The sequence below is a fragment of the Argentina silus genome, assembly GCF_951799395.1.
Source record: "Argentina silus genome assembly, chromosome: 4".
NCBI classification, from domain to species: Eukaryota; Metazoa; Chordata; class Actinopteri; order Argentiniformes; family Argentinidae; genus Argentina; species Argentina silus.
The window spans coordinates 5,060,873-5,072,434 of record NC_139658.1 but is presented as its reverse complement, the minus strand read 5'-3'; the positions used below and the strand labels follow the sequence as shown (position 1 = coordinate 5,072,434).

The following is an 11,562-nucleotide window of genomic DNA, read 5'->3' as shown; positions in this document are numbered from 1 at the left end:
TAGTACATAAATAACATAGGCTTACATAAATAAAATGTGTCAATTTAATCAACTAATAAACAAAAGTGTCAATTCAATCAAATTATGTCTGATCTTTTGAAAATTCAGCATGGTTTTTGAGACAAGGCTCCAGTGCACTGTTTACTGTATCTATTACTGTAGTTTGTAGTTCATTGCTTTATCAATAAACACTCCAGCACGGGCGGTGGCAGTAATGCGCTAAAATGTTGCCATATATCCGACCGTCACCCAAACATCAGCGAAGAAGAAGGGTTCGAATGTAGCTAGCTAACTATAGACAGCTACACACAATTTTGCTCAGGGAATTTTATACTGAAATCGAGGTAAGACCCAGTTTGTTTATGCGGTTGCCAGATTCGTTTGGTAAAACGACGTTAAATGACTTAGTTACCTATTTGGTTCGCAAGCTATCCAGTCTGCTAGATATATGTTTACCAAGAGTGCAAGAGTACCTTGCTTGCTAGCCAGCATTTAGGCGCTTCCTTTGTTTGTAGCCAAGCTAACGCTTGTCGGCTAGCTAATCCAGTAAAATGAACTATGTGTGGAGTGTGCTATCTAACTACTGAGTTATGGTAAACAAATACAATAATTGAATATTGAGGACGTACAAAATGCGATGCTGACTGTGTGTGTGTGTGTGTGTGTGTGTGTGTGTGTGTGCGCGCGCGTGTGCGCGCGCGTGCGTGCGTGTGCGCGGGGGGTGTTGTAGGTATTAGCTTGCTAGCTATGCCAATGAGTTCCAAAAGGAGAAGAGCTACTTCTCCCTCCAGCAGTGTGAGCGGTGGAGGGGACTTTGATGACGCCTCCTCCTCCACTCCTGGAAGCGGCAGAAAAAGGAGAAGAGCCTCCAATGTTCCTGCTGTCGACCCTGTGAGTAGATGTCCTTGCATTTCAGTTAGCTGCCATATCAGCATAGATGTAAGGAAATTCATTCGCAACAGCTATTGTGATTTCAGCATGCACTCGAGTAGCAGCGAGCTTGACAGACATGACAATACGTAGTTTGTTTGTAAAGTAAACATATGTTGTCGCTCTGTATTCAATTTTTGTGTTCAACAGATTGCAGTGTGCCATGAGTTGTACAACACTGTCAGAGACCATAAGGATGATCAGGGGAGGCTACTTTGTGAATTGTTTATCAGAGTACCAAAGAGAAGGTATTTGTCTGAGATTAACAAACCTATAGAATAATATAAGATGTGTTCCGAGAATGACGTTCAGCCGTTGAATTCTAGTCCTGACAAAACAGTCTATAGCCTTTTCCATTCTATAATGTGTATGTCAGGGACATTACTTGTTACTAATGATGATGGATCATGAAATGAGAGGTGGATTGCAACAGTTGAGGTAGATTTTTCAAGTGAAATGTCTCGTCTCCTCCCCTCTCCCTCAGGAATCAGGCTGACTATTATGAGGTGGTGTCCCAGCCCATTGACATGACCAAGATCCAGCAGAAGCTCAAATCAGAGGATTACCAGGAGGTGGAGCAGCTCACTTCTGATTTCCAGCTCATGTTCAACAACGCCAAAGCCTACTATAAGGTGGAGTGGCATACAATTGATGATATTTGGATGTATGATGATGTTGTAGTGTCTTAAAATGATAATTAACCCAACCCCTAGCCGCAGCTCAGTAAATGTTTTGTCTTCAACTTTTTAGGCTGAGAGTGAGGAGTACCAAGCAGCCTGCAGGTTATGGCAGCTCTATATACACACAAGGAATGAGTTTGTGCAACCAGGGGATGGTGATGAGGATGATGAGGATGGTGATGACATGCTTGATACTCCTGGAATCTCCACTGAGGATGAGGTGAAGATCACTAGTTTATCTGTGTGTGTGTGTCTGTGTCTATTTTCTGATACATGCATTGGGGTATAGGCAGCTTATTCTTGTTTATGCATGCTCTGGTTGGCAGACTCCTCCAAGCTGTCTGAAGGAGGTTTTGGAGCAGCTCTTGGAGGCTGTCGTGTCATACACTGACCCCTCTGGACGGCTCATCAGTGAACTCTTTCAGAAGCTGCCTTCCAAAATGGTAAGGGCCTCTATGGTCGAACTCCAGAAATCAACTGATTTAGTATAGGTGATCCAAATGTTACACTTCAAAGATGTATGTGCATAGGCTTTCAGTTGTTACCAAAGTCAACAGCCTCACATTGTAGCGACTCAAGAATTATCCTATGTGTTTTAAAGTTTCCCCATTCTCTCCCCTTTCTTCCAGCACTACCCAGACTATTATGCTGTTATAAAGGACCCAATTGATCTGAGAGCCATTGCTCAAAGAATACAGGTAGTCACTTCTCGACTCATTGTGATGTGTAGTTTCTTATTAGTTTTATTGAGAAATGGACATGTTTACATACTTACACACTGATTAACCTTCTTGTCAGATTGGATACTATAAAAGCGTCAACGCCATGGCCAAGGATGTCGACCTTATGGCTAAAAATGCCAAAACATACAATGAACCAGGATCTCAGGTTTTCAAGGTAGGGCTATACAGTATGTGCGCTCTTTTGTAATGCATTTGTCTTAATCCACATTTTCTGTTTAAAAGTTGCACACTTGTCTGTCTAGTTTAAGGCAAGTTTTGTTATTGTTTAGTTTTTGCCTACATCTTACAGTGATATGCGTTCCGCTTGCTTTTTGATAACAATTCATTATTTTTCTTGTTGTAAAGGACGCTAACACCATCAAGAAAGTCTTCATCCAACGAAAAACTGAAATTGATCATGCTGAGCCCACTAAATCCAGTCTACGCATCAGGTATTTTACCACCACTCCCTATACATGTTATCATTGTCTGTATTTTGATGTACGAGCAAGCACTGTTTATAAGAAACTAATTGATAAGAGATTGTCTGAAGATGCCTGTTTATTGTTGTCTGTCTGGTTCTGTTTCTGTATGTGTTTATTTAGAAACCGGAGGTCTGCCCAAGGGGACCGTCTCTCTGCCATCACTCTGGCCCTGCAGTATGGCTCAGAGAGTGATGAGGACGCCCTACTCTCTGGTAAGCACCAACTCCACAGCCCCCTGAAGCACCAACTCCACAGCCCCCTGAAGCACCAACACCACAGCTGCCTGCTTCAGCCAGTGACTGGATGTGATTGTAAATGTATGTTCACATCTTTGTGCATGTTCACAGGGTCTGTCCTCTACGACGAGGGTGAGTCAGAGGCAGAGTGCCTCAGCTCTAGCATGGACATGAGTAACCCCATCTTCCTGCTGTACGAGGCAGTGAGGGGAGGCAGGAACAGCCAGGGCCAGCTGCTCGCCGAACCCTTCCTCCAGCTGCCCTCTCGTAAAGAATACCCTGACTACTACCAACACATGAAACAGCCCATTGCTCTGCAGATCATAAGGCAAGGACACCCTACCACCCTGTGAAACTGCTAATGGAGAGTTTGTGTAACTCGTAGATTTATAATTAATGAGCACAAACCAAATTGCCGCATACTGGGGGCAAGTGTCGTTCTCTGAATTATGTTTCTATGGTGTGGATAGGGCTAATGTCAGAGAATGATGTCCTCATTTGTTCCCCCAGGGAGAAGATGAAGAATGGGGAGTATGAGTCTGTGGAGCAGATGGACGCTGACCTCACTCTGATGTTTGAGAATGCAAAGCGCTACAACATGCCCAACTCAGGCATTTACAAACGTGCTCTCAGGCTTCAGCAGATCATGCAGGTTAGAGGGCTTGGAACTGTTTGCCCTCACCTAATCCCTTTATCCTTTTGATTGTTTAGGTTAGAGCTATAGATAAATGCAAAACCTTAATCCAAAGAGGCGGCTGGTATGTAGGTATCTCTGCTGTATAGGGAAAGAGAGACAGGCAGAAAGAGTGTCATTTTTTTACTGAGTATATATGTTTTCCAGTTGAAGAAGAAGGAACTTTTGAGGAGAGACGATGAGGATGGAGACAGCATCCTCTCCTCTGATGCCGGAACTTCAGGAAGCACTAAGAGGAAAAGGTATGAAGGCTTCCTAACATTTTTACCAAATGTTCTCATTACAGCATCTATTTTGCATTTGTTCTATTTGGCATTGCTATACTAAACCCCTTGTGTTTCTTGTAGCCATAAGAAGAACATAAAAAAGAACCGGATGAAGGCTCTGTTTGGTGCAGTGACCGAGTCCCGTGAGACGGGCAGTGGGCGGAGACTCTGTGATCTCTTCATGGTCAAGCCGTCTAAGAAGGACTACCCTGACTACTACAAGATCATCCTGGAGCCCATGGACCTGAAGACCATTGAGCACAACGTCCGTTCAGAGCGCTACGCCACTGAGGATGCTTTGATGGACGACATGAGGCTGATGTTCCGCAATGCCCGCCATTACAACGAGGAGGGGTCTCAGGTGAGCAGACAGGGATACACAGGGTCAGAGGTCAGGGGAGCTATATCCTGGATTAGAAGTACAGTGTGGACAGGGGGGGTAATGTAAACTAAAGATTTCATTTTGGTGGTAATTTATGTTCAGATGGGAGGTTTCTTTTGTCACAAGCATATTGCTCAGACCACCTTTTATTTTCGTCAGCTGTGCAATACAAACTGTGCAAATACTTTTAATTAATTGGTTATGATTTGAAAAAGTAAGTACTGCTAGAGTTGTAATGTGTGTTGTATATCGGTTATGTTTTGATTGTACAGGTTTATAATGATGCTGAAGTCTTGGAGAAGATTCTGAAGGACAAGAGGAAGGAGCTTGGACCTTCTCAAGAGGAGGGGGACATGGGATCTCCCAAGTTGAAACTAAGTAGGTTTTTTCCTTTCCAGAGGTATTATTGCTGCAAATTGGCAAAAAGAGCATACATGTCTATGCTATCCATTTTGCTTCTCTGTTAAATCTTACGTGGGAAAACTATTTGGGTGCTGACCATAACCATTTATTTTCTCTCTAGGAAAGAGTGGTGTCTCCCCAAAAAAGTCCAAGTATCTCACCCCCCTCCAGCAGAGACTGAACGAGCTCTACGACGCTGTGAGGAACTTCATAGACCGCCGGGGCCGCCGCATCAGCACCATCTTCCTGAGGTTGCCGTCGCGCGCCGAACTACCTGACTACTATGCCACCATCAAACGGCCCATCGACATGGAACGTCTGCGCAGTCACATGGCTGCCGGCCGCTACCAGGATGTGGATGCTCTGGTGGAAGACTTCGCCCTCATGTTTAACAACGCCTGCACCTACAACGAGCCTGAGTCTCTGATCTACCGCGACGCCCTACTGCTGCACCGTGTGCTGCTGGAGACACGCAGGCAGCAGGAGGGAGGGGAGGAGATGGGGGCACCTGCCGTGGGACCCCTGGTCAGAGAGCTGATCAGGAACCTGTTTGTGTCTGTGCTGGGGCACCAGGATGAGGAGGGTCGCTGCTACAGCGACTCACTGGCTGAGATCCCTGCCCAGGACCCAGCCAGCCCAGAGAAGCCTGCACTCAACTTTGATGTCATCAGGGTCAATGTGGACCACGGCCGCTACAAGAGGCTGGACGTCTTCCAGGAGCATATGTTTGAGGTGCTGGAGAAGGCAAGGCGGCTGCACAGGTAGGCAAGCATACTCACAAATGCCTAATTACTTGCAATGGTCTGTCGGACAATTAAACCATATCTCGATGACCTTCACTTTTGATCCTGCCCCCCCATTGCAGGACGGACTCTGAGATATTTGAGGATGCGGTGGAGCTGCAGCAGTTCTTCATAAAGATCAGAGATGAGCTGTGTAAGAACGGAGAGATCCTGCTTACACCTGCTCTCAGCTACACCTCCAAACACCTGCACAGCGATGTGGAGCAGGAGAAGAGAGACAAACTGCCCAAAGAGATGGAGGAGGACAAACTCAAGAGGGAGGAGGAGGGAAAAGGTGTGTGTGTGTGTGTGTGTTTAATTGGTGTATTGTTGGTGGCAGTAAAGTCTTCGATGTGTAGTTGAACGAAATGTATTTGATGTGAGACTGATGGGTCTATGTGTGACTCCCAGAGGGTGAGAAAACTGAGGACCCAGCTGGAGAAGCGTGGCAGTCTGGCCCAGAACGTACATACAGTCAGGATTGCAGCTTTGAGAACAGCACCTACCACGTGGGAGACTGTGTCTATGTGCAGCCAGCCAAGGCAAACCTGAAGCCTCATATCGTCTGCATCGAGCGCCTGTGGGAGGACGATGCAGGTACATAACTGAACACACACTCTTGACAACACACACGCACACTCTCATGACCTTCCATTACCATCAGTCTCCTCTGCTTCTTCTTCTCTGACACTACTACAAGAACCGCGTTGCTGTTCTGTGAGATGTCTTTACCTCTGCTGTGCCTTATGTTCACACTGTACCCTTCTGTCCCCAGTATAGTTGTAGGTATAAGTGTAGCCTCCCTAACCTCCCTCACCTGCTTTTTCTTAGCGCTATCCTGATCTACCCTTTACACCAGTGTCAGTAAAGCTCTGTCCTCTGTGTGTAGGAGAGAAGTGGCTCTATGGCTGCTGGTTCTACAGGCCCAGTGAGACCTTTCACCTGGCCACGCGCAAGTTCCTGGAGAAAGAGGTGTTCAAGAGTGACTACTTCAACAGAGTGCCCGTTAGCAAGATACTGGGCAAATGCATGGTCATGTTTGTGAAGGTAAAGCTATCCATCTGAACAATTACAACATAATTGTATACAACACAAGTTTTGTTGTTTTTGCAAACAGAAGTGACTCCGGCTGGCAAACTTCCTATACTAGCATTTGAGGCACCACTCAATGTTGATAGGTGGCACTACCATGTTATCTCTCTCTGTTCTATAGGATTACTTTAAACTGCAGCCTGAGGGTTTCAGGGCAGAGGACATCTACATATGTGAGTCTCGCTACTCTGCCAGGAACAAGGCCTTCAAGAAGATCAAGATGTGGGCCATACCTGTGGGCTCCGTGAGGTTTGTCCCACGGGACGTGCCGTTACCTGTGGTCCGGGTTGCCTCCATGTTTGCCAAGCATGACCAGGAGAGACCAGTGGCAGTGGCAGTTAACAACAGCAACAGCATTGTGGACAAGGTTAGGGTTATGTGTGCATGTGGACATTCAAGGGAGTGAAATGGTAGGAGAGGCATTTTGCCAATGGCCATCCCTAAAGTAGGCCCATCACCATTACATGAGGCAGCACTGATTAAAAGCAATCCATCTCCATTTTAGTCCGAAATACCCTCTGAAAGCATTGTATTGCCATTGCCACTGTGTGTAGGAGAGAGAGGATGTTCCTGTGGAGATGAGTGGAGGAGAGCTAGGATGGCAGTACTATGACCAGCTGCACTACAACAAGCTGTGGCTGAAAGTTGGAGACTGTGTCTACATCCAGTCACATGGGCTCGTCAAACCTCGGGTTGGCAGGTTGGTGGAGAAAACGCCTTTTTATTTGATGTTTTCATGCGTACTGTAGTGTATGCTGGTGTTATCGATGTGTGAATGCTGTCATATCATATGATGGTAACAGGGCTATTTTGGGGGGATAGGATTGAGAAGTTGTGGATGCGTGACGGAGCAGCGTTCTTCTTTGGGCCCATCTTCATTCACCCGGAGGAGACTGAGCATGAGCCCACCAAGATGTTCTACAAGAGGGAGGTGTTCATGAGCAACCTGGAGGAGACCTGCCCCATGACCTGTGTCATAGGTACTATCGTAGAGCCACTGCATATGACACACCCTCCTCTTCCTGTACATTTTAATGACACTTCTCATCTGGGATTATTCGTTTTAAACTATTTTTGCTAGACTCGTTTCTACAAGTAATGTCAAAGTTAAAGTACCCCCTGGCATCCCAGACTCGCTACAAGGCTTTGTGTTGGCCCTATATTAACAAGCCCTCTCTGTCTGTCTCTTCTCTCTCCTTCAGGTAAATGTGTTGTGTCGTCCTTTAAGGACTACCTTTCATGCCGACCTACAGAGGTGGCAGAGGACGATGTGCTGCTGTGTGAGAGCCGCTACATCGAGAGTGAGAAGCAGATGAAGAAGTTCAAGGGCCTGAAGCGCTTCTCCCTCTCCGGGAAAGTGGTGGATGATGAGGTCTACTACTTCAGGTGGTCCTCACATGTAAAGGATTAGAGGTTACACAAATGCCATGTATGGTTTTCCTTGCTGATATTAACCTTCCCCTTATTGGTCCGTATCCAGAAAGCTGATAATACCCCAGAAGGAGCCGTCCCCTCTGCTGAACAAGAAGATAGAGGAGCTGGAGCTGAAATTAGCAGATGTGGATGAGGAAGACCTTGATGATGACCTGGATGATGAGGATGAGGCACCGGCAACCCCCTCCATGCCTCAGATGCAGACCCCTCTGGCAAGCGATTTGGACATCATGCCTTACACCCCTCCCCAGGTCTTACACCCATCCATGCACCCACACACCCCTTGTTCCAAGATGTTACATTCCCACAAACCCCTTGTCTTGCTTAATACATACAAGCATACAATACACACTCACCCCTTGCCTTAACATCTCACACCCATCTCTCCACAGACTCACACCCACATGCATACCCCTACCCAGGTTTGACATCCCTCCTCAGTACTTCTTTCCAAGAATCCCATGACCCTGTTGACATGACAATCTCAGAATGAGCTTCAGTTAATATAGATGTCGATTGACCTCTGCCTCCTGTTTCTATGCACAGTCCACCCCAAAAGTAAAGGGAGTGTCCAAGAAGGAAGGAGCCAAAAGGAAGATCAACATGAGTGGTTACATCCTGTTCAGCAGTGAGATGCGTGCAGTCATCAAGGCCCGCCACCCAGACTTCTCCTTCGGGGAGCTGAGTCGTCTAGTGGGCACAGAGTGGAGGAACCTGGACCAGCCCAAGAAAGTCGAGTATGAAGGTGAGCGGAAGCATGACTGAGGGGTGTCAGTACGGAGCCATTCAGTTTCAGCAGTAGTTTCAAACATTGGTAGACAATTTGTCTTGACGATTTGTCAGATTGTGCAGGGTATCTTAGTTAGTCTTAGTAGGTGTTTTTAACAATGACAGTGTATTGATTTAATGTGTTTGTGGTTCTAGAGCGGGCAGCCAAAGTTGTGGAGACACAGGAACGGGAGAGGGCGGCCCAGCAGGCAGCTTCCCCTAGAGCAGGTACCCCAGTCGGGGCACTGATGGGCGTGGTGCCTTCGCCTAGCGCTATGGGAATGCTAAACCAGAACATGACGCCTGTGTCAGGTAACCCCTCTCAGAGACAGCACGAGCGTTTGGGACTTAGCAGCTGGGAAATAAAGCTGGACTGCCAAAACAATTCAACCTTAATTTTACCCTTCCTCTTCCCCTCCCCCTCAACTTTGACCATTCAAAATTGGCCAGTGCCTCTCATCCATTCTTATAGGCAGTTTTTTTTGTTTCTTTTGCTGCTAATATTAGATTGATATGCCTATTTTTGCATCAAATACTGTTAATTTAATCAGAGTTTGCATGATCAAATCTACTGCATGTTGATTTCACCTTGTTTCTTTTGTTCTTTACATAACTTTCATGTTTGTTTTGCTTACTAACTGGTTTAATAACTTCATTTTTTATCTTTAATATAGTGCATGTCTTTTTATAGTCAGTTGCATGTCACTTATGCATGGATATGTTGTTGTTGTCCTTTCCCCGCCTCTCCCCCCCAAGGCATGATGGGAGCTTACGGCCACCCCTACATGCCCATGCAGGGCCCCCATGAGGGCTTGTTGGGTATGGGCCCAATGCCACCTCACCACATGGCTCCCCACCACCTCCCGCCAGGTATGCCTGGGTACCCTGGCATGCCCCATCCGGGTAAGGACCCCCGTCCTAGCCACACCTGCTCAGTTGTTTCCAGTCGTGTCTCTCTCCTGCTGGAGGGGTTTACCTGGTCCACAGGCTGTAGGGTCCCACTGACTGGCCACTCAGGCAGCAAAGCCTGGTCGGTCTACCAGGTGGTCAAGCGCTCCATCAGCCAGAGGCTTTGTTCTACACTCACTTTCAAGTTTTATCCTATTCTGAGTGCTCACAGATCTCACTGTTGTTGTTTTTCTCTTGAGTCCATTAGTCCTCATTCAGTTGAATTAACACACAAACATTTATTGCATGTGAAAATATGGATAACTAACCTTCTCACATGTTTTTAAAACCAACAAGATTCTGTGTTTGTTTATCCTACTACAGCATGTATCCACTGCCCAACCACACAATTTCCCCCCTACAATGAATTTACTGTGCAGTAACTATAACTCTTAGGAAACTTACACAAAACAAGCTGTTGCAGTCATGTGTTCTGGTATGAATTAAGCTGTTATTGTTATAGGTATGATGGGCCCCGGTATGAACGGCATGGCAGGCGCTCCTGGACCTGGACAGCACTACATGCAACAGGTGAAAGGCTCATCTGTGTGCTACTATGATACAGATTTCTGTCGTTTAAATATAAGGATGTTACACTTCCTTTTGTCTCTTCTTTTATAGTATAAGTTGCACCCAAATTCCAGTCATTATGCTACCTATAAAGTTATAGTTTTATAGAATCGGTTCCATATACTCGGTCTACATACATTAGAAGGCAATGTTCTTGTTGTCTGTGTGTATTTCTTAGCCTGGAATGTACAGCCCAGGGCAGCAGGCCCCTCCACCTTACCCAGGCCAGTTGGGGCAGCCATCACACCTGCAGCCCACCACTCCCATGTTTGTGGCCCCACCACCCAAGACCCAGAGGTTGCTCCACTCTGAGGCCTACCTCAAATACATCGAGGGCTTAAATGCAGAATCTGGCACCATCAGCAAGTGGGACCAAACACTCAAAGGTAGCTTTGCTATATGTGATAAATATTTTCTTCAAGAAAAGTTGTCTCAGTCTCATCCGAGTTATTGTACTGGTATGTTTGTGGCTGAATTGTGTTTGAATTGAGTTGTGTGAAGCCTTATCTCCATCCTTCTGTGACAATTCCACAGCACGTAGGAAAGATGCCCGTCTAACCAAAGAGCAGGAGAGTCGGCTGCCAGCCCATTGGTTGAAGAGCAAGGGCGCCCACACAACGATGGCAGATGCTCTATTCCGACTTCGTGATCTGATGCTGCGAGACTCACTGAACATTCGTCAGGCGTATAACCTGTAGAACAGTCTCTAAACACTCTCACTCACTGTCCTCATCATGGTATGGTCACAGGAAGAATAATAGGTCATAGAAAGGCAATATTTAATAGTGAATCAATCATGGATTTTATATTTTATAGCGGAATAAGCTTAGTTTGTGTGTCTGCGCTTTGTTTTTTATTTTTTTTTATGAGTGTGAAGATTTTTTCATTGTAAAAACAATGTTCTTGGCTTATGGTCACTGCCAAAATAAATTTGCCATGGACATTATTGTCTCAGTTCATGTGTCTTTTATGCTTTGCATAAGTTTCATGGGAAGGGGAGGGGAAGTTTTGAGATGTTCTTTCAAAATGAAGGCAATATAGCTGTGCTTGTCATCTAATCGTTAAGTAAATATTAATAAATGTAAACAATGCCCCCATATCTTCAAAATGACGTCTGTTATCACTGAAAATAAGCAATAAATAACGGTCATTTGATTGGTGATGCCAGCAG

At 45.9% G+C, this 11,562-nt stretch overlaps 1 protein-coding gene across 9 annotated transcripts; it reads left to right on the top strand.

The window, feature by feature from the left end:
• The first annotated feature begins 254 nt into the window (after positions 1-254).
• pbrm1l (polybromo 1, like) lies at positions 255-11,337 on the top strand. 9 transcript variants are annotated; one of them, XM_083668229.1, is made up of 31 exons: positions 255-344; positions 731-891; positions 1,081-1,178; positions 1,415-1,562; positions 1,681-1,830; positions 1,937-2,053; positions 2,240-2,308; positions 2,409-2,507; positions 2,699-2,784; positions 2,938-3,029; positions 3,165-3,381; positions 3,564-3,705; positions 3,895-3,989; positions 4,095-4,374; positions 4,668-4,773; positions 4,919-5,558; positions 5,663-5,874; positions 5,991-6,176; positions 6,469-6,626; positions 6,793-7,038; positions 7,226-7,371; positions 7,494-7,651; positions 7,874-8,057; positions 8,152-8,356; positions 8,498-8,527; positions 8,652-8,850; positions 9,030-9,185; positions 9,630-9,776; positions 10,285-10,352; positions 10,570-10,777; positions 10,926-11,337. In XM_083668229.1, the coding sequence occupies exons 2-31, from the start codon at positions 748-750 to the stop codon at positions 11,087-11,089; spliced, it is 4,950 nt and encodes a 1,649-aa protein (XP_083524355.1). In that variant the 5' UTR covers positions 255-344; positions 731-747; the 3' UTR covers positions 11,090-11,337. The 9 variants fall into 9 exon arrangements, with proteins under 9 accessions (XP_083524355.1, XP_083524357.1, XP_083524353.1 ...); XM_083668231.1 differs by lacking the exon at positions 8,498-8,527; XM_083668232.1 differs by lacking the exon at positions 255-344 and having other exon boundaries at positions 365-891; positions 9,030-9,101.
• The last annotated feature ends 225 nt before the right edge of the window (positions 11,338-11,562 follow it).